Here is a 26,927-nt window from a genome sequence, read left to right on the forward strand (position 1 = left end):
CAAGCCTCAAGTTAACAAAACTCCATAAAATTTTGTACTGAAGAGGCTTTCAAAGCAAGGCTGTGAAGACAGAGCACAGCTGTGGTTCGTTATACACCGGAGGCTCCTGGAGGGAGAACAGTCCCCGAGACACGCCAAGGCCCGGCCGAAGCGCTGGCAGCCACCGGCGCTCTCGCCGAGCGACCGGTGCAGGCGCAAGACTTTAAGCAGGCAGCGTACAGAGGCCCTATTTCCCAGGGGAAAAGCGGCATCACCAGCTCGGGAAGCCACGGGCCCCCTTCGCGGGTCAGCCGGTAACCGGGGCCACCCCGACAGGCAGGTCTCCTGCGGGGCTGTGTCGCGGACAAGCCCAGGCCGGGAATGCGAGGACACCGGCAGGTCACGGCAGAGAGAGCGGCGAGGCCTGTGCGTGTCCCGGCGGTTGCCGTGTGGCCCGCCCGGCATCGCCACCCACCTCCCCTCCGCGGGGACAGACCCGCGGCACGACGGGGAGGGAAGGCACGCACCGGCTCCTGCGACCGCTCCTCGGTGCCCTTCCTGCACAGTGCCCCGGCAGCCCTGCCGCCCGCCCGGGTCTGGCGAGCCCCGGAGAGCCGCAGCGGCGGCACTGACCTCTGTGCGACGGGAGCAGGCGGCCGCGGCACCCCAGAGCCCGCAGCAGGCAGCGCGCAGTAGCCAAGGGCGACACGAGGGCCGCCATCTTCCCGGCGCGGCGGCGGCGGCGGTGAGGGCGCGGGGCGCGCTGGGAAATGGAGTCCCGCGGAGCTGTGGGGGAGCTCGTGCGCGGCCGGTGCTGGACGAACCGCTCCCCTTGGGTCACGGAATCACAGGGTCCATTAGATTGGAAAAACCCTCTGAGATCATCGAGTCCAACCTATGACCTAACACCGCAATGTCGACTAGACCATGGCACTAAGTGCCACGTCCAGTCTTTATTAAAAACCTCCAGGGACGGTGACTCCACCACCTCCCCGGGCAGCATATTTCAGTATCTACTCACCCTTAGAGAAATTCCTCCTCATGTCCAACCTAAACCCCTCGTGGCGCAGCTTGAGGCTGTGTCTTCTCATCCTGTCACAGGTTGCCTGGGAGAAGAGGCCAACCCTCACCTGGATAAAACCTCCTTTCAAGCAGTTAGAGAGAGCAGTAAGGTCACCCCTGAGCCTCCTTTTCTCCAACACCAGCCCCCTCAGCTACTGCTCGCAGGACTTGTGCTCCAGACCCTTCACCAGCTTCATTGCCCTTCTCTGGACACGCTCCAGCCCCTCACTGTCCTTCATGCAGTGAGAAGTACAGAACGAAACACAGGATTTGAGGTACAGCATTGCAAGTGCTGAGTACAGGGAGACAATTGCTGCCCTGGTGCGGCCGGCCAAACTATTGCTGATACAGACCAGCATGCCAGTGTCCTTCTTGGCCACCTGGGCGCACACTGGCTCATGTTGAGCCGCTGTCAACCAGCACACCCAGGTCCTTTGCTGGTCCCTGGCTCCTTCCCCCTCTCTTACCCCCAAACTGTGCCGCAGGCAATGTCGGAGCCCCCGAGGAGCCCACCTGCCTGGCTGCCCCAGGGCCGCACTCCCTCCACAGCCACTTCAGCCACTTGGTACAAATCCACTTTCCAAACCCACTTGGAGCCCCACACAACATCTTACTGCTCTAGCCATTCACTCCAGTTTCCGAACTGAACTTCCTCCGCCTCAACACAAGGAAGAGCTTCTTTACACTGAGGGTGGCAATGCACTGGAAGAGGCTCTCCAGCAAGGTCATATGACCTCCCTCTCTGGAGACATTCAAGCCCACCTGCACCTGCTCTAGGTGACCTTGGACCTGCTAGGTGGCCTGGTCTAGGTGCCATGGACTAGATGATCTCCAGAGGCCCCTTCCAACCCCAACTATTCTGTGAGTCTGTAATTTTTTGTATCGTACTGTACCATGCCTGTATTGGGTGCCACAGCTGTCATCAGGGAGTTTTGGCAACTGAATTTGCATTTGTGGATAATTTCTGTCTTCTGCTATTTGCTTTAATCTCTAAAAACATGGACCATAAAATACTAAGGATAGATATTCTTAAAATATTAAGGACAAATATCCCTGGCCAGAGTTACAACCTATCTCCACATCAGCAGTATCAGTTTTACGTCTATTGGTATAATTTTTATGCCTATGAACGTGTATTTAAAATGTAACAACAAGATATATTAACATAAAAGCAGATTTCTCTGGAGATAATTCAAACCCTAGAGGCTGATTTAGTCTTAGTGTCTGCTTAGCATACAGTAAACTTTGTCTTTGGTATCAGTTCAAATACCCATATGGGATTTGAGAACTCCTTGGGAGAATGCTGACCACCTTTCTCCTTTGGTAGGCACCTGACTGCCTTATCCAAGCACCTCCACTGCAACTACAAAGTTCTTTTGACAGAAAGGCACAATGAAAAAAGCCTGCACTCCGAGGGAAGGGCACTGGCACCCAGGAATCACTAATCATAACGTTGGCCAGCCTGTCATTCCTGACAGAAATCACCCAAAGGCCAGGATTGGGCTTCAGGAGATGTTGTCTGCAGAGTGCATTGTGCAAGAAATAGTTTACAAAGTGTCTGGTCCTGGTAAAGCACAAAGGAAGTGCTTAAACTGACTTTTGGTTTTGTAACATCAGAATTCCTAGGTGTCATTCTAGCATTTAATTTCTGTGCAACGTTAGAAAGTGAGCAAATAGTGTTCATAGAATATCAATGAACTTTTTTTTAACAAAAGTATTGAAAAATGTTGCTTTAGGGAACTATTGAACAGCTTGCAAACAAAAGTTGATTAAAACCTCAATAGTATTGCTAATTCTAAAAATAATGTTTATGATCTTGAAAATATTAGCAGTGATTGAAGTTACACTCTAACATGTTCAGCTGTTTAAAATACGTAGTTGCTCCAGACACATCTTCAGCGCTATATACCTAATTAAGTAGTGAATTAAAGTGCCTATTTATCACATCCTAAAAGAGCTGTTTTCAGTGCATTTTCTTTCATCTTTCCTCTATTGGGCCTTTATTGGTTTTGACTCATTCCAGCATATTATAGCTATCAACACCTGTGCCCATTTAGGAATGAATTCCAGTACAAATCATAGTGAATTGAATAGGCATCACAAAGATGCATCACAATTGTTGCAATATATTTAGAAACTCAAACAAGGAAACAAACAAATTCTGTAAAAGTGATTTAAATAACAAATAAGTTATCTTTATAAACAGCTTATCTCCTTGAGAACAAAGAATAAACAAGGCAACAAGAGCTGGGTTTTCTTCCATTATTAACTCAGATCACAATATGAATGGGTGAAATGTCAAGAATAATTGGAGAAAATGACAGTATAATCTTCAGCAAAAACATCTGATTTATTTAAATTGTCACTGTTTTTTTCTTAACCTTGCTATGTAAGGCAGCATAGAAAAACTTCTCATTTGGATCTATTTGGGCATCTTCTACTTAAATGAATAAACCCTCTGCAATGCTATGAACCTTCTATACACTGACCAACTGAAATGCCACCATGCACTGGACTGCACATCCCAGGAACGCACTCTCTTTTGGCTGGAAGCACTTGGCAAAAGCAAGTTTTGGTGTTAACCTAAACAAACAGGACTTTCAAGTACATTTCTGTAGATTACCATGGTTTATGTCCTGTACCAGGTACACATCCATTCTGTGGTACTTTTGTACCTTCATTTCCTGTACCTGTGCCTTTGCCCACCTTCAAAAATGTGGCATTGAAACTGTGTAGAAGTTAAATTGGCATGTGTTCAACCCTGCTGCATTATTACTCTGCCAGCTAGCCAAAAGTGGCCTGTAACAGGAATAAAAATGAGGGGTAAAATCACAGAGAAGACACACTCCATGTGTCTTCTCTGGCCTCTGGTAGTATAATTGCACTGCTTTTAGAAATATGGATGTGCTGAACCCTATGGGGATGGATGTGTCCAATGGTCTTTGGATCTCTTCCAGAACCATTCCGAGTTTCTGCAGCAGGAGGGCTGGGTTTACCTGACTGCAACGCTCCAAGATATTCCCACCATGGGAAATATCTTTGGTTCCCAAACACAAAGACACTTTTGATATAGAACTGACCATTCAGCCTACTCTGCAAAAATTGATTTTGTGGGTAGTTTTCATCAACAGAGTTTCCATCAAAAGTAATTTTCTTGGGATTATGTCAAGACACTTGGGGGTAGACTTGATATTAACCTCATCTATTTTGAGACAGTCAAATACGCTGTTAAAAGTCTACATCGCTTATAAAGTTTCAGGTTAACAAAGCCATAAAAATGTTCCCAAAATTATGGGCTTGCAGCCCTTTTCACTACCTGTTTACAGTTTGCATCTCAGCCAGCTCAAATAGCTCAATGCGTTAGAAATTCACTGTAGTATTTCAGCTTCACAGTATCTCTCAGAATAGGAGTTGACAGTAAATGGATGTATATATAAATGTAGATATTACAAATTATGTTTAGAAGCTTAATATTACTGTCTTGCAGGCAGGAGCACAATGCAGACATTCAAACATCATGTTTCAAAGAACTGGCAGCTACTGCAGGGATCAGGAAGTCATTTTTCCACGCAAGGCATTTCACAATTTGTTCAATGCCTTGTGGGTTTTGCCTTATCCTGAGTCAGCATTCCCCACAAGTTCTAACAAAACATGCCTATGCTGTCTAAAATCTGCTAACCTGGACACTTGTCAGAAAGGCTAGAGAGTCTTAACTGGATAATGGAGATTTGGTTCCCTTTCCTGTTAAATGTGACTCTTTCTTTCAAAAAACAAAGAAAGAAACAAAAAACTACAGGAGAAGTATTACTGCCCAAAATTCCAGAAGTAATCATCCACTAATATTGCTTGTATCGGTTTGTGCTGTGAGACTCTGGTATCCATTTTGCCACTTGAAGTTATGCCATAAAATCTTTGTATTATGGTTTAATAAACAAGGTGTACTAACAAATCAGTGAGTACCTGATTGTTAAAGAATTTAGGTTCACTAGGATTTTCACTGATATGACAGAATATACTGACTTGGAAGGGACCCACAAGGATCATTGAATCCAGTTCTAACAGCTTTACCTAATCTTTGAACCTACAAACACATCTGACCTCTCTCCCCTCACATTTAAAATTTTGCCCAAAGTGCATGTCAGAAACAGAATTAAAACTTTTTTTTTCTGAGTTTATGCTCACCTTCATGATGAGAAATGAACCTTTCTAGCATGAAGAAACAACTACATATAACATAACTCTATGTAATTGCTTTTTCATGCTTTATGTTTCTTCTAGTCTCATGATCACAAAAAGAACCCTGGAACATGATTCAGAGTGAACAACTGCATTTTCTGAGGACTGGAAGGAAACAAAGAGGCTCAAAGGACTCTGCTTTACCCCTACCTTCACTCCTTCTTGCCTTATTAGCCAGTGCATTTATGCTTTCTCATGACGTAAGGGGGGCTCTAGTCATGAAGCTGGGCATCTTCCCCTTTTTCTCCCAGGTTAGAAGAGTTTAAATTGACTTCAGTGGGAAAAACAGAGATGGGACACCTCATCAAATCACTTTATATACCCATACTGTTGACAAGTGGGGACTAAAACAGTCACTCCCTGTAGCCTCCACAAGGCCCTCCACCACAAATCATCTCTGGTGGGAATAGCAGAATAGTGGCACTGAGAAGGTGCGCTGTGAGAAAAGCATTCAGCTTAAGCCTCACTCTTAATAGCCACCCAGCATGAGAACAAATTCTTTGTTCATCACAGACACAGCAACTTTCCAAATGTACAGTACTGGACACATTTTTGTTGCTTTGAACAGATAATGAAACCAGGCTTGGCCAGGAGACAGACAACATATTATAGTTAACACAACACCAGTGCTCTGTTTCCTTTTCACATTTGCAGTCAGATGTGGCAGCATAGGTTGTGTAACAAACAAAAGCTTTTCCAGATGCATATGTAATCTCAGTAGAATTAATGAGTTTTTTCTTGCCTTGAGCACAACCAGTTTAATAACTAGCATAACTCAGGTAAATTTCCCCTTCGTTCCTGCTTTGTAAAACTCCTGTCAGCCTCATTTCTGTTTATAATTATAAAGTGAATAGTTGGCAGCTATTAGTGGAAGTAAGGAAGGTGCTCTAGTATGTGGGAGAAATAACACTGAAGTACTGATGACAAGGAAATTCACAGAAAAGTTACCAAGAAAATCACCCATTGTATACGGGTTATGGGGATGAACTATTTTTGAACTTTGGGATCATCTCTGCTTTCTGATTACCTTTTTATTAACACAGACAACACTTAACTAAACTTGCCAGATGTTAACTTTGTGTCTCTCAGATGTGATTTGTGGGCAGCCTGCCATTTTACCCACTGCCTACACAGATTTTTGGAAAAAATATCACTAGTTTTCACACAGTCTCATTCAACCTGGATAGTAAAGGAACATTACTAGAACTATCATAAGACAGAAGGAAAGTGATATATGCATTTAATTATTGGAGGGGTACTTTTAACAGGTATTTAAAAAGTCTGAATTCCTCCAAGATGATAGAAAAATTTGGAAGTAATAGCGGATTGATATAAATTCAATTAACTGACGTTCTAGGTAAACATTGTATTACTTTTGGAAATACTTCTTTTATTGTAACATACCACTTACTTAATCAGATAATGAGAAATAAAGATCTTATGTCTTGGAAGGGGACAGTTCTGTCAGCTCTGCTTCTCCCTTTCTCTCACTCTCTTTCTTGCTCTCTCAAGTAATTTTAATAACTTACTCTGTAAACACTATTTTCTTTTCCTATCCTTTAAGAACTCTTTCGCTTTGCAAGCTATGAGGACATAAAAATCTGACCCCATTGGTAAAATTATAATTAAATGTGTAATTTGTTAAAACTGCAGTAAGTTTTAAAAGGTTTAAGGCTACTACAAACAACAGCGTCACATCTATTGCAGCTTGGGTCAATGACTTAAGACTTTGTTTTCAAAACAAAGCTTTTGGTGGGCATCTCCACCAGCCTACGTTTGCAGAGTCCTGATTCCTTTTGCATAACACCTTGCATATACAGCACTTCCCACCCAGTGTTTTCAATCCCCGAAGAACGAGGATGTGCGGGAAAAGCAGAGCCACCCCCCAAAACACCCCCGCCTCCGCCACCCGCACTCGGCCGAAGGGGTGGGCGGACCTGACAAATCAGCGCGCTCGGCCAGCGCGGCGGGCTCCTAGCGCCCGCCGGGACATGTAGTTCAGAAGACGGGAGGCCGCGCCAGGCATGAGCAAGCGGGCCGGGCCCCGAAAACTACATTACCCAGCGTGCCTTGCGAGTGAGAGCGGGCGGCGGATACGGGTGCGCGTTGCCGGTCAGTCAGCTGGGCAGAGGGCGGGCGGTCGGGCAGCGCGGGTGGCGGAGGCAGCGGCAGCGGCGCTCGGGGCTCGGTCGCTGGCTCAGGGGAGAAGGCGCCCGCTCCGCCATGGCCGAGACGATCGCAGACACCCGGCGGCTGATCAGCAAGCCGCAGAACCTCAACGACGCCTACGGGCCGCCCAGCAACTTCCTGGAGATCGACGTGGGCAACCCGCAGACAGTGGGGGTGGGCCGCGGCCGCTTCACCACCTACGAGATCCGCGTCAAGGTGAGGCAGCGCGGACCCGGCCCGGGAAGCGGGGTGCTGGTGTCGGGCTCTCGTGTCGCCCGGGGCTGGCCGGGGTGGCGGTGACGGGCTCCCGCCGCCGTGTCCTTCGGGACCGGTGTCACGGCTGCTGCGGTGCGGGGCGCTGGGGGGCGGTGGCAGAGCCGCAGTGGACTCTCCATCCTCGGCTTGGGGTTGATAACTCTGTGACGGGCTCATGGTAGCTAAGGCTGTGCAGCTCGTTTCAGATAACCCCAGGACAAGTGCTCTTTCGGCTCTGCTGTGTACCGCTTGTCCTCAGACTGAAATATCGCTGTACTGAGAGCAATTGCTTGTCTATTTCCAGGTAAATAGAGTAGAGCAAACTCTCCACTCTCTGAGATGGAGTAATATGGGTAGATCTGCTCTTAGGAAGAGGTCAAGTTCAGGATTCCAGTGGCCTCAAAAAGTACATAGAGAAGGTGTAAACAAGTCTAGTGGGCACACGCACTTAGATCAGAGCCAGCTGAAGTGATAAGGTGTGTGTGTATGGAGGAGGGCTTCCTGGATATTTTGTACCTGAAATAAAATTGTAATGCCTAATAAATAGGGCTGTTTCTCACGATGTGCTGCAGTCAAATGCTTCTTCTTAGTAACACTAGAATCCTTCCTAGCTGGAAGGGTTGTTCAGTGACTTGCCCCAAAGGCTAGTAGTCTTAAGCTTGAGAAAAGCTATGTGAAGTCATTACTGTGTTCCCTGGCCTTTCTAGTTTCATAAACAGGGCCCAGAGGAATGGTAAAAAAATGCAGTGTCTACAGCACAGTCCTTGCCTGTGTCTGGTAGGGCCTGGAAGCAGGGAATCCTTTTTGGTCTACATGGCTCGAAATAAGCTGGGTTGAGAAAGTTGGATACTTACAGATGGGGTTTTTTTATAGTTTGTAGTTGAGTCTGCTACTTTATATATCTTTGCTCTGTTATAATTGAGCTCTGTTATAATTTTGCTCTGTTATAGATAATTGAACCTGGTCAGTTGTTACAGTCAGTGATAAAGAGTGAAGCTTCATTGATTCCCTGCACACATTCTCTGCAATACATGTTCTTCGCAGCAGGGAAGGATACAGCTAAGGGCTGCTACCTCAGTCACTAAAATTCACCAGATAAGACTTAACCTTGTGTGAATTTTCTGGTTTTAAAAGTCTAAGTCCCCAGGTTGGTGTAACCTTACTTGAAAAATAAAAATCACCTGAAATCTAAAGCTTCTAGGGAGGATACTTCTTTACTTCTGATGCTTGTAAATTGTCACGTTCAGTAGCTATTTCTGTGTTTCATGATGTGTCTATGGGGCAGGAAGAATAAACTGACATGCTTGTAGCCTATGTTTGGCCTTAGTGTGAAGTCAGACTAGAACTTGCAGATTTGTGTTGCATTGCACTGCCCTTATCAGAACCCTAGCAATCCACTTAGAAGAAAGATGTAATTCTATCTTGCTGGAAAGTATTTGCACCTTAAGTTCCTGGTGATGTTTCTTTCCATGAGACTGAGCATTTGGAATGGTTGGATCCAGGGAAGACGATCTAAAAGGGACTGGGCCATGATATGGCCTTGGGAATTATGTCAAACTTCCTGTGATTAAAAAAATAAAATTTTTTTTAAATACTCAGCTGAAGTTCTTCATCAGAAAGGGAAGCAGAAGAACAAGTTTTGAGACAGGTTAGTCTTAGCTCACCTGGTGTTTGGCGTAGAAAATTCTGGATTCCTGTTCTAATGAAGACCAAGAATGATTTGAACAAATGTACACGGTGATAGCACTATGACCTTCCTCTGTTCTTCCTCCCAGACTGACTGCTGTGTAAACATTGCATCCTCCACCCACATCTGTACATGCCGGTATACAGGACTGTCTCCTGATCATTCCCTTTCCAGTTGTGCACTGCCATACACATAGTTCATAGCTACCATGAACTGTAAATTTGAGTTTTATGTCTCTGTGTGCTGGAAGGCTACAGAGCAGGTAATACAAGTCATGCAGAATTATGTACACTGTCTAAACTTACATCAATTAACTCCTTTTCAGCAGAACATGGACCACGTTGCTAATACACAAATTTCAGCACAGAGGGAGAATTCAAACATGGATTGCTGTGGTATTGTATTTGTGAAAGATAGGCCTAATACTGTAAGCTGCTCATTGGAGTGTGGGTGACAATAGTCACCAGTGGCCTCTGTGGTTTGACAAGTGCCGGTGGTCACAGAAAGTAAGAAAGTAGCAGCTGATAGGCAGTTTCTTTCAACAGTGCTGGTAGCAGCAGCAGAGCAAACCTGAGAAGATGGTGTGAGTTACCTGAATCATATCTGGAGAGCTGTGTCTTCAAGTAACACCGGCAGTAAAACATTAAGTGTGCAGAAATGGATGGCTTAACTGCTGCCAAATTCTGGTGAAAGCTAAAGGACTGCAGCCTCGTGTTACAGCTGGAGAGCATTCTAAGCCAGAAACATTGTTAGAGGGGACGCTGAAATTCAAGTTTGTTTTGAGACAATTACACTTGTACCATTGTCATGGTGTTTACAGACTCTGTAATTCTATCTTTGTCTGAATCTCAAAGCATCACTTTTGGGGTTTTTTGGAAAGACTGAACTTGCTAGCTGACTCTTGAAGTGATATCTGATAAAAAGTATCTTGCAACACATATGTGTGTGAAATACTGCAGAGTTTCCCCAAAACTTTTATTGGCAAGCTTTCTACTGGTACTGCAGTTGGAGCATATCAGTTGTCTGGAAAGCAGCAAGTGGAACAACTTCATGCTTTAGTTCTTGTAATGCTGTACTCATCAAGTTCTGGTGGAAGTCCGAAAGCCTGATGGGGAATTCTAAAGTTTTGGGTAGACTACTCAGCAGTACGCTACTGCATAAGCAAGGCAGTAGTGGTTTGGAACTTAGGAAGGTTTGTCACAGTGAGTGTCTCTGTGCAGGGTGGCTGTTTCCTGGGGTAGTTGCATGGTGCTTTGACAAGCATTTAGGGAATCTTAAAAGGAGTGCTGCAGGTAGACCCTATGCAGCACTTCTAGCCGGGCAGCTTACTTCACAGATAGACAGTTGGCCAAAGTATTGACTTTCTGAGCCTGAGTCTGTGCATTAAATAACAGTCTGTTCTTGGCAAGCTGGACAAGGTGATGACAGAAAGCTTTCCACTGTAGCAACCACTATAAGGCGCACAGTGTGGCAACATGCCACTACAGTGCAGCCTAGCAATGAAAGTCAAACATCTTGTTTGGAAGTAAGTGATAGAAAATGCCATCCTGCTGTGTTAAAATAGCAAATTTGCGTGGGTCATGTTTTTGACAGGGTACTTGAGAATTTTCTTTCCGTCAGCAGCATCAGGCAGAGCATTTGTACCATTCTGAGGTGCCCTTTGTGTGTGAAGGTTTAGGGTGAGCTAGACTGGGAATAATGCGGCAGGGTATAAAGCTTTAAGTGCTTCGTGTAGTGAAATAAAACTTGGTAAAGTACTTGCCTCATCTGAAGGTATGTAGATGATCACAATATGGTGATTGTGCAGTGTTTAAAACTAACATAATCAGCTAGACTGCCTGCTAAAGGAATACAGTAAACTACTTAATTGCCCTTTCCTCTTGAGGAAAAATTAACCAAAAGTCAGGTTCTCAGTGTAAATACTCCTGCATGCTGTTTCTCATAAGTCTTTAGCTCTTCTCCTTTTATTATTAAACCTTTTCATTGTGGGCTTGTTCAAGTCAACACTCTTGAATGAGGGCATGGGAATATCTTTACTATTTATGGACTAAAAGCCAGTTCTCGCTCTGAATTCCAGGAAGCAAACAGAACAAATTACAATTATCATATTAGCATCCTACCACATGTATTTAGTCCTCAGTCCAGTTCCAGGTATCATTTGTCTCCCACTGTAGTTGAGATATAGTTTTCTTGGTAAGTGGGTCAAAAGGAAGGTCTTTGCTCAAGCAGATTCTGTGCAATAGCTTCAGTTGTTAAATCCTTTAAGGAGACAAGACTTAATCTTTACAAGCTGACTGATCCAGTGGCTGGTGTCACACATCACATCCATACACCCATTTGTAAAGGCAGTCCCGTAGGAGATAAGCACTTTGGTTAGAATACTGTCAACAAAGCATATGGGTATCCAGGAACTTGCTACATTTTGGGAAGTATCCCTTTGGCAACCCCGAGAATAGCTCAGTTGATTAGAGCATGGTGCTAAATAACATCAGGCTTGTGGATTCAATCCCTGTATGGGCTGTTTGCTTAAGAGTTGGACTTCATGATTTTGTGGATCCCTTCGAACTCAGAATATTCAGTGTTCTGGAAATAAACTGTTAACACTATTTCATCTGGTTTTGTTTCTGTAGAAGTAAAAGTGATTTCTGTGCTGCCCATTTTGGTAGGGTTTGTCACCTAGACTGAAGGGTTAAATCATCTTTTCATGGTTAGTGAGAACTTGCAGAGAAGTCATTGATATTCAAACTGACAGTTAGAAAAATAATAAAATACCTGCTACAGGACCTATTAGTCCAAATAGTTAAAGAATTCTTTTTTGTCAAAGGCAAACTAAAAGCCTTTGAACATTAAAGAACAGAGCTAAGATGACAATGGCCTCTTGCCTCTAATCAGTATTACTAAATTTGGCCCTAATTAATAATTGACCTTAGCTTTTTGATATTCCATAGTGCAGTTGCTTGTCTTGTGGTGTACAAAGGGAATGTCTTGCTGTGCTTCCATGGTGAAATGCAATAGTTGGGTGGTTCCAGTGCTCTTTAGGGCACCAGTCAGGTTTCTTGTATGTTCTGCAGACCTGCAGAGGTGCTCGACTGCATAGGTCCAGTGGGGAAGGAAATGAATACACAGACTGTGAAGTTCCTGCAGTATTAAGAATAGTATTGGTTTCAAGGGATTGGGGAAGTTTATCTGAGTACTGCTGAACTTGCATTGCTTTAGAAAATCCTGTTCTCTCCTTAACCGTTTTTTTCAAGACCTAGTTTGGATACAATATTTACATTTCAGCCTGTTTATAGTGGTCTGAATTGTGATTAACTGATTAACTGAAGTCTGACTGCTGTGATCAAGTCAGAGTAAGACAGAAAATGAACTGAAAGTCAAACTTGCTCAGAAAACACTTGTGCCGTGTTTTGCAAAGTGGTGCTCTTGAATGTGTTTTGCAATGTTTTGTCCTTGAACAGTTCCAAATGTCCTGTCCTTCATGTTTGAAGCTGCAAATTCTTCCCCCGCCACAAAAAGAATCAAATCAGCCATTCCTGTAGTTGACTTCAGCATTGTACCGTTTAGTAGTTGAAGCTTATGGTGGAGTCATGACTAAACACTGACTCAGTGGGGGTGTGTTTACGGATGCATAATCAGCAGTAATTCTCTATTTCTCTACTACGACAAATCTTGCATAACACTGCAAGTCTGCCCTAACTATAGTAAATTGTGGTTTTAAAACCCATTCTAGACCCTGCTACCAGTTAGGTATTCTCAGACTCCTCTACAAAGAATAAAAACACAGTGATTCAACTGACCATTTTTCTGTTCTACAGCCTGGGTACTGCATCCTCACAAGCATTACCTGTTCTTTCAAGCAGTAATTCAGAAGAAGATAACTGGAAGGCTAAGAATTTCCGAGGACACTGATTAGGTGGACAGAGAAGTAGAATGGCTTGGATGAGAGAAACTTCCAAAGCAAGGAAAGTGGATTTACTCTTGAGCAGCTGTGTTTTTTCTGTAGAGGTTTGTAATTAATCTAGGTTCAAGAGGCTGGTCTAAAGGTACTGAACTAGTTTGGCATTGATATCTGTTACTGTGTAAGTAAAATAACCAAGTTTCTGAATAGTGCTTCTTATTAATATATTAGTTTAACTGGTGACTTGCCCTCCTTTTATTTTAGTGCATACAGTGCAAGCCTTGATTGTCATGTTTTAGATTGCACTCTAGTACAGTGCAGAACAGACCAAATCAAATGGAACAATGACTAATCTTTATAGGACAGATGGCTGTAGTCCAGGTAGGCATGTGATGCCAGGGAGTTTTGATACGTGTTTATTTTTAGATGGCTTGCTGAAAAAGTGTCAGCTTGAACTTTAGAGCAGTCTGGTCTCTGCTGCTTTTCATCTGGGGAAATAAATGATGCAGCAGAGGTTTATGTCTCTAACAGTAAGGGAGGTATTTTATTTAAAGTTTTTTCACTTGGTAAAGCAATGCGAGTTGCACTACTGGAGGCTGTTTTAACAAGTGCCTAATCCAAATACCCTGTGGAGCTGTAACACTGAGTAAAGGGCCAGAAGTTGCTATTGTTGCTCTAACTTCTTACATAAAAAGGATGAAGAAGCCCTAACCTTCTAGTCAAGGTATAAGAACAAGTGTTCTACCAACTGAATACAGGTCCATGGTTTGGTTATTTCTTTAGAATCCAATTCAAAATCTGTGTTATGTGCCAGAAGTTTCTCCCATATGACAGTATAGTTTGTGTTGGCCACAAAGCCTATTTGAAAGTATAACTATAAGCTAGTGTATAGCAACTTTACTCTAAAATCCAGAAGAAAATGAAGCTATATATTAAGTGGTTTAGAGCTGCCTCTAGACTTGAAAATAAAGCTTTAGAGATTTTTTTCTATAGGCCTAAGCTGTAGCACCCTCTAAGTGTTAAGATATGCTGCAGATTAATGAATGGGAGTTGGAAGCCTTTCTATAGCTTTTAGTGGCTACTTAGGAGTGTTGTGTTACTGTTCCAGTAAAACTGGAAATATGAAGAGAATTTTTTGCTACTTTGTATGCTCACTTTTAAGGTAGTTAATTTACTGCTTTTTTTCTTGTGTATTTGTAGTATAGGGATGCTAGACAGTCTCTAGCTCAAAAAGCATATTAAAAGTTTAGTTTTTGATGAAAAATTAGCAACTTCAGCAATTCACTGAAATTTTTTTATCCCCATTTGACTATAGCTGATAGATGTCAGTAATGGTGCTAAAGCATCAACTTAATGTGATCCCTCTTCAGTCATTCCTAATGAGAAATGAGTAAGAACATTACAGTAGGTCAAATCAGAGCTGTATGGCTGTTGCGCCTTGAATTGTGTAAAAGTAGCAATCCCTTCTCTTTCAAATCAATATTTGGTATTTCACAGGAGGCTTTGACTAGCTAACCCAAATCTAGTTACTAGTTCTTTCTGGGTGTTCTAAAAGTCTTTGTCCAAATGTGTCCTCAAAGCAGGCTCCATTTTTTATTTTTGGCTTCTGAGCATGGAGCCTGAAGAATTAAGAATCACTAAGCAGTCTCTTTTTCTTGGCTCACCCTATTCAGAGTCTTTTAACCGTAGCATACCATAATTCAGCTGTTTATTATATTGTTGAACTTGTTCAGATGATGATAGATGCTTTTTGGCAAAAATACGGACATCCCTATGCTCATTTTTCAGAGAGCAACTCTGGACTCAAAGCCCTGGATTTGGAAAAGGTTATGATAGTCTCTGTCATTATGTTGCTATTAGGATTTCACTGTCTTGGTCTTCAAGGTAGAAAACATCCTGGCCCCATAGCTCCAGTACTGCAGAGTGGGAAGCTCAAAAGTTCTTGGTATAGTTTAATTCAGCATTGTTTAAAACTTGCATGGTCAGATCTTTCAGTGTTCTCTTAACTTTATTTTTTTTTTAATATGACATATCTTCAGTAGATCTGGACACCAAATGGAGAAGAGGGAAGATAAAACTCTGTTTTGATCAAAAGGACTGAAACTTAGAAAAATAACAGTCTCTAGTCTGACATTTTGCAGTGGGGAAAGAGCTTTGCTTCAGTTATATACCCACCAAAAATCTAAACTTCTGGAAACTGAAGTTTAAGGCATGTTTTCCTTCTTTCTTGCTTTTCATAATTGTAGGAAATTGAGAGGTAGCTGCTTATGTCGAGTCGGGAAGGAAACAAACCACTGGCAAGGTTTCTGCAATAACAGTGGACTGCTGGAGCCAGTTTCTTGTACTAAAGGACAGCAGGCTCTTATGTTAAGAAAATCATAATGCTTTTTTTTATCCACCCTGAGTGCTATTTACTGTGGTACCCCAGAGCTCCCTTTGACTGTAAATGTAGTCAAAGGGTGTAGGCTCTTGACAAAGATTACAGCTTGCACAAGACAGTCAAGATGCTTGAATTTAGCTTCTGAGAGTCAAAGCCACAAACTTTTATCAAAAGTGAGCTGTGTGCTTTCTTTCACTCTATTTTAATGGAAATAGAGTTCTCTCAAGGCTACCATAACCTACTTGAGAAGATAACATCAAAGTAGGTGCTGTGGCAACAGTGCAGCTTTATTCTCAGTCTGTTAGGAGTGGGAGACATGGGCAATGCAGTGCTGCTGCTGAGTGTTATGGTGGCAGATGAAGAAATTAGCCAAATTTACCTCAAACTATGCTGAGCAACAACATCTGGGGAGTTTGCTATTGTGGGGATGGACTGGACTACAGTGTCACACAATCTTGTGGACTGTCAGCATGCACTTTGAAGGAACCCAAATGCTATTTGCATTTGATTTATGTCTGGAAACAAATTTTTAGGAGCAAGTCTGACTATTTGCAAGACTTTTCCACTCAGTGGATGAGCTAGTCTAAAAACTAAGACTTAAAAATACTTAGAATTATTTTATTAATTTAAACTAATTATAAACAAATAAATTAGTGTCATTTTCCTCCTGCATTTAAGATAATTTGTTTACCGGAATGGCTGCATTGATGACTGTATCTGAAGCTGAATGGACAGTAATGACTAGTACTCAAACTACTTGCATTCTTCTTGTGAAATTCTCTTCACTTGCATACAGAAACACTTTTTCAGCTTCTAACTGGGCAGAGCTTGTGGAGTGACTGTACTAAGAGCTGGAAGACTGTTACCTGCTTATCTAAGCCACTGTCTTAGGATTGTCATTTGCTTCTGAGGTGAACTGGGAATCTCCTGAATTTAGAGTCAGGCTCAAAGTTGAATATGTTATGGTGACGTAGATGAAGCTGAAGAAACATGCTTCCTGGGAACACGGATTTTGCCCTGAAGTCTGTTAGTAAGGAACCACTGCTTCCCATTTCTAGTTTGTTGAGCACTAGCCAAATGACTGTAGAAAGTTTGTTTGGCATCTGAGTGGAGAAATGCAGGAGTGACTTAAGGATCTGAGTTTGTTACCTGTTGTTTAATTATGTAATGTAACTTGGCACCAATTTGGACAATATTTATTCTGGTGTACTGGCTGACCAATAACTGCCCCAGCAGAATAAAGGCTGATTGACAGCTGTCAGAGAAAGCCTAATGGTGTCTACATACAGTCTAATAAAGAGACAGTGCTACACAAAATCTGTCTTGAATTTCTGTGGCTTTGGATTTTGGGCTGTGTGTGACTTCTGCAGAACTGGTTTGTTTGTCCTTCTGCAACAATGCTTTATCTGCAGTTCTAGTTAGTGATTTATAGTTGTCTAACATCTTGGGTGATCCCTAATCATTTCAGGTTGAGGGCTTGCATTCAAACTGCTAAGCAGAATGATTTTGCACTAAGAAGCTGTTGATTTTTTTTTCAATAAATGGTGTAATTATTACACAGCTGAAGAAAGAATTGCTGCAGAAATTGTGCTGAAATTATTACAGGAATGAGCTGTGCTCCAGGGGCTGTTCTATGTTTCTTGCTGTCATGAGTTTTGTGAGAGTCGACTTAGCAGCTCAGCAGGCCAGAAAGTTGACATTATAATGCTGAATAAACATGAGCAGAAATGCTCATAAAAATGAAACTAGCCTGACTTCAAGTTTTGTTCCTTACTCTGTTCTAGCAGGCAGCCAAAGCACAGGAGGCGCTCAGAATAGCTGGTGGCACCTTAGTGACTGAACAAATATAACTCAACATAAAATGTCAAGCAGAGAATAACATTTTTGATAGCCTGCATGGTCTTGAAATGACAATTTAATAGAAGATGAGTTTCTGTTGGCTCTTCAGGATTGTCTCCTTCTACCAAATTCTTGCCCAGTGAAAGTCCATGCTTCAGGAGGTGTCTGGCTTGCTTAATGAAAACTATCTAGCCATGGGAGATGGAGGCTGTAGGGTGTGCAGAAGTCCAGCCTACTGAAGCAAAGGGTGATCTGTTCAAACAGGGCAATAATCCTTAGTGATAAAGGCCCATACAGTAACTTCAGATGTGAATATAGCCTGAATTAAAAATAGGGACCTAAGATGTAGATAGGTTAAGCAGTATAAAACAGGACTCTCTGATTGCATTTTTAAATAAATCCTTCCTAACAGCTGCTTACCTTAGGAACACTGCTCTGTCAGTACTTACTTCCAGAGCAAGGACAATTGCTGCAATTTCTGGGTTTAAAGAAACATGGGGTTTAGAAATTGATCTCAGTAGATAGCTCTAGTTTGTATCCAGACCAGGCGAACATATACTTTGTTTTAGAATATAGTTGTCAAGTTGTGACTTGCAAGACGCTTAATTTAGTCCATGCCTTTTGACATACTTTACAGTCTGAATATTTATAGTACTTATGATCAAAATTTGAGAAGATTTTTCAATTCACAGGGAAAGCAAAGAACTCTGTCCTTTTCTCCTACTTGCTAGCTGAGCTAGCATGTCAAAAGTTGAAAAGGGAATGTAGAAGGTAAAGTGAGCTCAATTGGCACTTCTACTCCCACATTGTACTTGTAAGCCTAATATGTTGTTTAGAGATTAACTTTATATGCCTAGAAGCATGAAAAGAGTTCCTGAAGACCCGGGAACTTACGTTTTTTAGCTGCTTTTATCCAGTTCTAATCCCATTTTTAGTAACTTGAGAGAGAAATTAATATTTTCTGCAGGTGAGAACCTGTATGTTAAATATTTTAAAGGACTTTCTACCAGAGACACTGACAAAGAGTAGATGTTCTGTGTAATGGTGAACTTGGTTTAAAAAACAATAGCTGAAATCAGAGGAGAATAATCCAGTACTTAACTTCTGGGAATCTCGTTCATGCATTTTGGGGAACTAGCTGTATTCACTGTTGAGCAGAGTATTCTTACCATCAAGACAAGAGTGTTTATTTATAAAGCCTGACGTTAGTCTTAAATGCAATTTTATTATTGGTCGCAAGTACAGTCAACAATATTTTACCTGGGAAAGAGAGCTTGAATACTTTCAAACATTTAGCAATAAGATACCATAACAAAATATTGTTCTAAACTTTATCATGTGTAAATTATGAACTAACTTGCATAATGTGAAAGTACACAACTAACTTATCAAGTACTATTGTGTGATAGCCAGTACTGGCTGGCAGCAATATAATGACCCAAGTCATGGACTTGCCTAGTGCATGAAAATATTTCTGGAATTAAACCTGTTTTGAGCAGCCAAAAGTATTCCCTAGTGATAGCTTAAGCATAACATGCTGCAAATGATATTGTACAGGAGTATCTACTCAAATAGTGACCAGATCCTGAATTAGGTGGCCTACTAGATAAAAACCAAAACAACAAAAAGTAAAAGGCGGTCGCTGAGAATGACTACTGCATCTGCCATCAGGAAAGCTGGAGGTAAGTGTAGCCCCAAGTGAACATCAGCTTCCTGGAGTGCTTTTCAAGAGGCTTCTTTAAAAGTATACAAAGACTGTTAGTGAATTTGCAGTCTGTCAACAGTAGACATTATTCTGTGACTTCTGGTTGTGCATGGTAATTACAGGCTCATGCTCTTCTTTCAGGAGGTCATAACTCCTAGAAACAATTTTGTAGTGTTCAGCCAGGATTTCATTCGGAGAGGATACTCTCAGTGTGTACTTCTAAAATAATGTGTGAGTTGGATTGCAAAAGTGGGATAACACTGCACCACAAGAATGAATAGAAGTAATGCAGGCTCTCACACAAGGTAGTATAAGGACTTGTAGCAGGGTGCCTGTGTATTTAACATGGTCTTGTGCAGAATTATAACCTTGCTCCCATGTGATGTCCCTTTCAAGGGTGTTAGGTTTGGGTGCTGCCTCCTAGCCTTGTTCAGCAAAGCTCTTCCTAGTCATGCTCTGCTTGGTTTAACTCTGTAGTCAAACAGTCTCATCTCCTCAGCACTGAATGTTGTAATGCATCTCAGCCTTGTTGTGTAGCTTCTCTGTAGTTACCCAAAATTGGCAGGTTGTGCTTTCAAATCTTCAACAGTCCTGAATGGATTCACTGTAAGACTTACAGGTTTTGCTTTTGAAGATTCTGGAGGCCATGTTGTATCAGGGAGTAGAAAAGTTCGGGAAATTTGGTTAATGTCCTGTCCTGATATCTGAAACATTCCCTTGAATGCTGTAAGAGAAACTTGTATGGAATAAGAATTTCTTCCCCCTTCCCATCTCCAATTTTGTATATAATGGGAATCTAGCTCCTGAGACAATAAGAATAGCAGCTGCTTCTGCAGCCTTAGAAACATCCCAAGTGGCCAGCAGATCAGATATTCTGCTTGGTGATACAATGACAGAATACCAGTAATTGGGATACCATATAAATGAGGCTCATAGCTGTACAGTTCGAGGCACAGCTTATTCATGTAGCTTAGAGCCTTATCTCTGTTTCTGTATCTTGAATGTTTCTCAGTACTACTGTTGTTGCTTAAATGGAACTACTGTGTAACTTAACAGCTTGGTTCTTTCTTCTGCTTATCAAAATTTCTAATCTGTCTAATCAATAGCTTGTGTTCTTGTTTTCAGACAAATCTACCTATCTTCAAACTGAAAGAATCTACAGTCAGAAGAAGATATAGTGACTTTGAATGGCTAAGGAATGAACTAGAAAGAGAAAGCAAGGTGAGTAAAGTGAAAAGTAAACACAACTCTTCATAGACATGCAAAGAGTCATGATGCTGAAATGTTTTCATTGTGTTATAAACCAAATGTATCAGTCTTACCAAGCCTCAGTGCTGCAATGCCATAGGCTTTTTGTTTTAATGGTTTTGAGTTAATTCAGAGATACACTACTTGATTTCAGCTTACCTGTGTGGGCAGGTACTGTTCTTCTCTGCTCATGTTTTATTACTCCACCAGGAATGTGACTGGTGAGTTGGGTCTTCTAGGAGGAAGAGGTGGATGTACTTGCTTACAGGCTGCACTTAAGGACACTTGTGTAAATCTTTCAGGTTGTGGTACCACCTCTACCAGGAAAAGCTCTTCTCCGCCAGCTCCCCTTCCGAGGAGATGATGGTATATTTGATGATTCCTTCATAGAGGAAAGGAAGCAGGCTCTTGAACAATTCATAAACAAGTAAGTGTTGGATCTGGTTATTTAGAGACAAACCTGGAGCTCAGCCCTGAAAAACTGAATTTAAGCTACTAATCCTCCTAAGGATGGTAACTCCACTAGGCTCAGAATATTAATTTTCACATAATCTTGCAGTAGGACATACTAACATTACTCATTCCATGTTTAGTTTGGGTATTTTAGTGCTTACCTGAACAGCTGAAATGACTGGTAGTGTTGTTGTTAATTTATGCAAATTGCTACTAAAATTATAGTGTTCAAACTAATTCTACTTTATAATTTCTGGAAAGATATCTTCCAACTGGGTGAACACAGTAGAGCTTACAGTGGACTTACAGCAGTTTACTTTGATTGCAGATGTGAGGTATTATCAGTTTGTGTGATGATGCATATTTTCTCTAATCATCTTGAGAATCTTTCTGAAGATTCTGAAGTAAAAACACTACTCAAGGTATGCACACATAATTTGAAATAGTCACTGTGGATTTTGTCCCTGCCTTTCAAAGGGTGAGCAGCAATTATAGTAACAAAGTCTTATGATTCTTTTTCCACCATCTGACACTACTAACCACTATCTGTACACTGACCTGAGTAGCTGGTTTAATCTCTTTACCAGTGAAGATCCAAACAGTGGGTAGGGAGTGTTGTCAATTAACCAGCTCTTCTGGTTAATGCTGTTCAGACCAACTGGATTTGGGACTGCTCCCTCAGGGAGTTCAAGCCTGTCAGTTTCCCTGGCATTCTAATCTTGTTCAAATAGTAATGCTATTTAACAGGAACAGAAGATGCCTGTGAGTTATGCCAGAACTTATGAAAATGTACTTGTCAGTTACTGTAAGTTCAGGCATGTGTCTTGGAGGTGCAAGTGACTGGTTCACTAAAACTGTCTGTCCTGTACAAGTAAGTGTGATTATATGAAATCTATGAAAGTTTTCTTCACATAGTTGCTTCTTAACTCATTTTAGAATGGTTCTGAACTGGTAAAGTGCTTCAGACTCCTCTTTTTGCTGTTTAAAGACAAGTGGAGTGAACTTCCAAGGCATCCAGTAGTAAGATGGAATATGTTTGGGTTTGCTGTAAAATCAAGGCAGTCATGGCTGTAAAGTACAGCCTTTTTTCCATGCAGACTTGGAACTCTATCTTAAATGGAGAAAAAGTGCGCTTACTGAAAGTTGTGTATGCTGAGTCTAGCAATATGCATGGAAGAGGACTATTGGTGTTCTGAAGCAGCTGATGTGAAACATCATCTTACCCTGTCTCTCTGAAAAACTCTGTATAGCTGACAGAAATGGAATGGCCAGTTTATCAGTATCCATTTTTCAGTCTTGCTGCAAGTAATAAATTGATTTTGTGGAAGTGTAAAACTTGTTGATTATTTTTTCCTCCTTTGAAACATAAACAGAGATTAATGTAGATATTGATATCATGGCAGAGTTGAGTACATCTGGAATAAAGCTTTCCAGGCACAAATCATAGCAATTTAACTCATCAATGTATTCTAATGGCATGACCATTAGAATAATCATTAGGTAAATATTACTAAAGTTTTGAACCATGTGGAAGCTTTAAGGCTTCTGCCACGTACTCTGGGCACTAGTGAATTTATACCTGAAGGTCCTTTGCATAGTACATTCACATTATTGCATAATCAAAGTTGATATTTGCTTCTGGAACTAAAGAGTCCCTCAGCTGATACCACTGGAACAAAAAAAAAATATTGGTGCGCCGATGCTAGTTCTTAATATTCAGGAGTGTGAGATGGATTTTATTGAGAAGCTTTTTCCCTCTAGATGTAAAATCTGAAACACAACAGTGCAGCTTGAGTCAGTTCTCTTGGGCTAGGTTGCTGGCACCGCCATCAGTACTACATACAGTGACATTCACAAGGGTCAGTCTCAACCTGACTTTGAAATAGATGAAAATTCTTGAAGTAGCAGCTGCTATGTGGAAGGGTCACCTTGGTGAAAAATACTGAGGGAAAGCCAATGTAGAGTAAGGTTTTCCTGTGAAACCAAGAGCTGAATCAGAGATCAAATCTAGTCTTGAATTCAGCCACCAATTTTCAAGCCTTCCTGAAAGGAAGAAGGAATTTGCTGCTGCCTCATCCTCTTCTGTATATCTTTTCCTTGAAGTTTAACATCAGTAACTTCATTCTGATGGGATAAGAAACTCAAACTAGTTACCCTAGACTGTCATCCTTATGAACTAGTGCTTGAGACTGCTGGCCTTTCTAGAACCTGGCAAGATGGAAAAGTTTTTATAACTGCTCTTGAAAAAATCTGTCAATACTGAATAGGAAAGCTCAGCTTCCTCATTATAGGTTGCCCTCAATGACAAGTGAGTAGTGACAAGTGAGCGTGTTCTGTGGTGAAGTAAACACTAATAGATAAATGTGGAGAAGATGCACAGAAGTGCTTATAAGTGGTGCTGAGCCACTGGAACTGAATATGTTTTACATGTGTTCAGCCAGATGGATAGAAATGTTCCGACACATATGGAGGCCACAAGGCTTACAGAAGCTGCCCTTGGGACCGTGGGGGACTTTTCTCTCCTAAGAAAGAATTCTGTCTTGATTGACCTACTGGATGTAGTTTTTTTCCAAACCAAACTTCATTAGGTATTCATGTCCATAAATTATGAACTTTCAGCTATCTGATTCTTTTGGATTTTTACCTGCATGGTAAAAATGGTATTTTAAGGGTTGAAGTGCAGTACCTTATGGTTTTCTTCCAAGTCTGTGAGTGTCTCCTAATTCAATTTCAGCTCCTTTACTGTTAAAAGGATGGTTTTTCAGCTTAAATTAAATCTACAGTAGAGATGCTGGTGTCCCCTAGAACAGGCAAGCTCTGTCTCCTGTATTTGCAAGCTGCCACATGTGCAATGAGCAGAAGGGCCAGTAGCCCCTGGCACCCTGTGGAGTGCTGCCCATCCAGGCCAGGACATTGGTTAGGGTCCAGTCTCTGTCTGGAGCAGTGCCTGAGCCTTTGGAAAACCTTCACACCCCCTGCTGGAGCCATGTTTCAGCTCTGCTGCGACGAGCTGCTGCTCAGTGACACTGAAAATGGAGGGGATAAGTGGCCTTTAAAAGGGTGTCCCATGGCAAAGGTGTTAAGGCCTTTTTAAAAAAAATCCTCTTGCCTTTCTTAGCTCTAGATTTCCTAATGCTAGAATAAGCACTTACTTGGATAGTCCCATCAATTGCAGGTGACAGATGATGTAACGTGCTTCCAAGGGATCAGAGGTAGCTCAGGGTTCCTGTGGACTAACTTCATCTGGGGAAGCGCGATAAATCTTGCTACTAGAGAGCATTCTAGTTGCCAACAGTGAAGTGAAAGTTGGATCTGTGCCCAAGTGCAGAACAATTGGTACAAACCTTGATCTGCAGGATAGCTGCACATAGGCTCAATTGGGTCATACTAATTCTTGGTTTTTTTTCTCTCCAGGGTTGCAGGCCACCCTCTGGCACAGAACGAGCGTTGTCTTCACATGTTCTTACAAGATGAAGTAATAGATAAAAACTACACACCATCCAAAATAAGGCATACTTGAATTTTAAAAGCATCTTCTCAAATATTAGTGGTTCTTATGCTTGGTTTTAAGAGGTTGTAGTTTGTCTTAGCATGCTGAGGATGAACAGGCACGAAGTCTCCACTAACACCAGTACACTGCTTGGTCTTTGCATATGCTTTATAACATTTAAGAACTCACTTGTCTTCTAGCTAAATCCCTCTGAATCCTTGATTTAAGAGTATTATACTATGAAACCATCCACCTCTTGCAATGTCTCACAAACCTTTCCACTATTATTTGCAATGACTTAACAATGTTTACTGACTTGGCCTTACTTGAACTTTCACAACTGTAGTGTCACATGTTCACTTGTATTTGACTAAACTGCTATGCTGTTTCTGAGGTAGTCACCTGTCTGAATGTCTGTAGAAAGACTGCTTTATTTCTGATATCCTGTATGAGAAACACTTATGCAATTGTCTTCAAGCTTGTAAAACACTTTATATGAAGTAATGAGGGAATTATCTTTATATTCTGTAAGAGGAAAAAATTGAATTTATATACTAAAGTAACTTGTCTAAAGTTTTGAAATAAAAGTGAAAATGCACTTCAAATGTTTTGTCACTCTTGACCTTGAGTGTGGAGTGTCTCATGCTTTCTGAGGAGGAGGGGCTTGAATATGCTAAGTGAACTGGTGTTACAGCCTCACTGTGATGCTCTTGTACAATTTATTTGTGTATCACTAACAGCCAGCACTAAAACCCTTAGATGCTGCCACTCATTCTGGAAGTGTTAAAGAACACTTAAAGGTATAAAAGGCTCTTCCTGTGTTATGGAACCAAAGCTGGAATACCACTCATGAGAGGCAATCAACAGATCTGTGACTTTAATAACTTTGGGAAAAGGGTACCTTTCTGCCTGGCATGAGAAGCATCAATCCAGCTTCAACTAGGTATAGAAAACTATGCCATCCCATAGAAAAAGGAATGTTTACATAACTTATATTATGACATCATTCCTAGTTTAAAATGTCTCTGCTCTACATATAGAATTAGGAACATAAAGTCATACAAGTCTGCTGTAAGATGTGATCATAGACCACTTCCCTGAACACTGGAGAGGTGAACTGTAGCATTGTGCTGGTTTGACCACTGGTGCAATGCAGGTGCTGGATGGCTGAACTGCAGTTCACAGGCAGCCCTGCTGAAGTTGTCTTTTATATGGGAAGGAAGTGAGCTATAGAAGCTTCTTTAGTCTTCCAAATGTGACGTGGAAGTTGCCTATCCAGATACTCCTGACAGCAGATTCCAGGATATTCTAGTAGCAATCTGCTCTAGAGTTTCATGCTATTTGGTTGCTATGTGTTGGCTTAGACTCAGCTCTGCTGCTTTTTTCCTTCTTATGACACTTTATCTTTGTAAAGAGCATCCTACAAACTTTCTGGCAAAATTAGTAGCTTCTTTTAACTAAGACCATTAACCTCATTTATGGAAATCTGAATGTAAAAGACAACTGACAAGGCAGTGGTGGCTGGCTGGATTACACATAGTACTAGTGATTAGCTGCACTGAATAGATAGATGTTTAAATAATTGCTCTGCATAATTTAAATTTTGGTGGAAACCTCATACTTAACTGAGACTATGCTGATTCTCTCTAACTGTTCTATTCATGAAACCAAGAACCAAAACCAACAGTCCATTTGCAGCCCAGGGCTGTTGCTTTTCAAGATGTTTTTGATAATGTAAATAATTTTCAAATTTCCCTCTCCTTGTTGAATCACCCCTAAAAGTTGAGTTATTCTTGAAAAGCGGGAAAGAAGGATTAAATATATTGAAGTTTCATTATGTAGGTTTAGATACAGAGTAAGTTATTTTTCTTCTCTCAAAGAAGAAATGAGTGAAAGAATGTTATTTTCCGAAAGAAGTTTCTTCCAGAAATCAAAGTAAATGCCACATCTTAAACCTGACAGATGATGACACAATCTCTATCATTTGCCATAAAAAACCCTAAAATATTTAAGCTGAAGTGGGAAAAGCTGCATGCTTGATGTCAAAATATTCCTATTTCCAAAGTGAGGACTTGGGAGCATTAGTGTCTTAGAATGACAGCGCATTTGCATAGCACTCTGGGATCTCACCTAGCCTTAAGTCCTTCAAGGCTAGCTAGAGACTCTAATCCTAGTGTAGTGTAACTGGTTGTGCTTCAGTGCAATGTGCAGCAGTGGGAGCAAGACACAGTCTGAGATTAGCTGTGCCTAAACCATAGGGGTGTGGGCATTGTCCCAGCTTGTGAGTCTGCTCTGCAGCTGGGCCAGGTCTTGCAGGTAAGAGGATGGGATATGGGTGTGATCCCATTGCCCTGCCTGCTTTGCCAGTATGCTCTTTTGTCCTCTAGTCTGGGCGATGTAGGGACTACAGCAAACTGCAGGGTGTGATTGCCTGGTTGCCTGGCAGGGTGGATGTAGTTCATGCTTATTTCTGCTCTGGGACAGCAGCATGAATCTTACTGAAATGAGAGTTCTGTGATGGATTCT

At 41.7% G+C, this 26,927-nt stretch overlaps 2 protein-coding genes across 4 annotated transcripts in view; one reads left to right on the forward strand and one right to left on the reverse strand.

Moving 5' to 3' along the window:
• AFG1L (AFG1 like ATPase) overlaps positions 1-720 on the reverse strand; it is a 64,486-nt gene extending 63,766 nt beyond the window's left edge. For all 3 annotated transcript variants that reach the window (XM_030236272.2, XM_030236273.2, XM_030236271.2), the window contains exon 1: positions 613-720. In XM_030236272.2, the coding sequence (XP_030092132.2) occupies positions 613-700 (88 nt within the window). In that variant the 5' untranslated portion in view covers positions 701-720. The remainder of the gene's footprint in view (positions 1-612) is intronic.
• A 6,649-nt stretch (positions 721-7,369) lies between these two features.
• SNX3 (sorting nexin 3) lies at positions 7,370-25,023 on the forward strand. The gene is given in 5 exon segments (XM_030235756.2): positions 7,370-7,662; positions 20,336-20,431; positions 20,761-20,885; positions 24,326-24,397; positions 24,399-25,023. Coding segments are annotated over 5 exon segments (477 nt in total). The 5' UTR covers positions 7,370-7,500; the 3' UTR covers positions 24,421-25,023.
• Positions 25,024-26,927: the final 1,904 nt, after the last annotated feature.

Source organism: Serinus canaria, chromosome 3 (assembly GCF_022539315.1).
Source record: "Serinus canaria isolate serCan28SL12 chromosome 3, serCan2020, whole genome shotgun sequence".
Taxonomy (NCBI): domain Eukaryota; kingdom Metazoa; phylum Chordata; class Aves; order Passeriformes; family Fringillidae; genus Serinus; species Serinus canaria.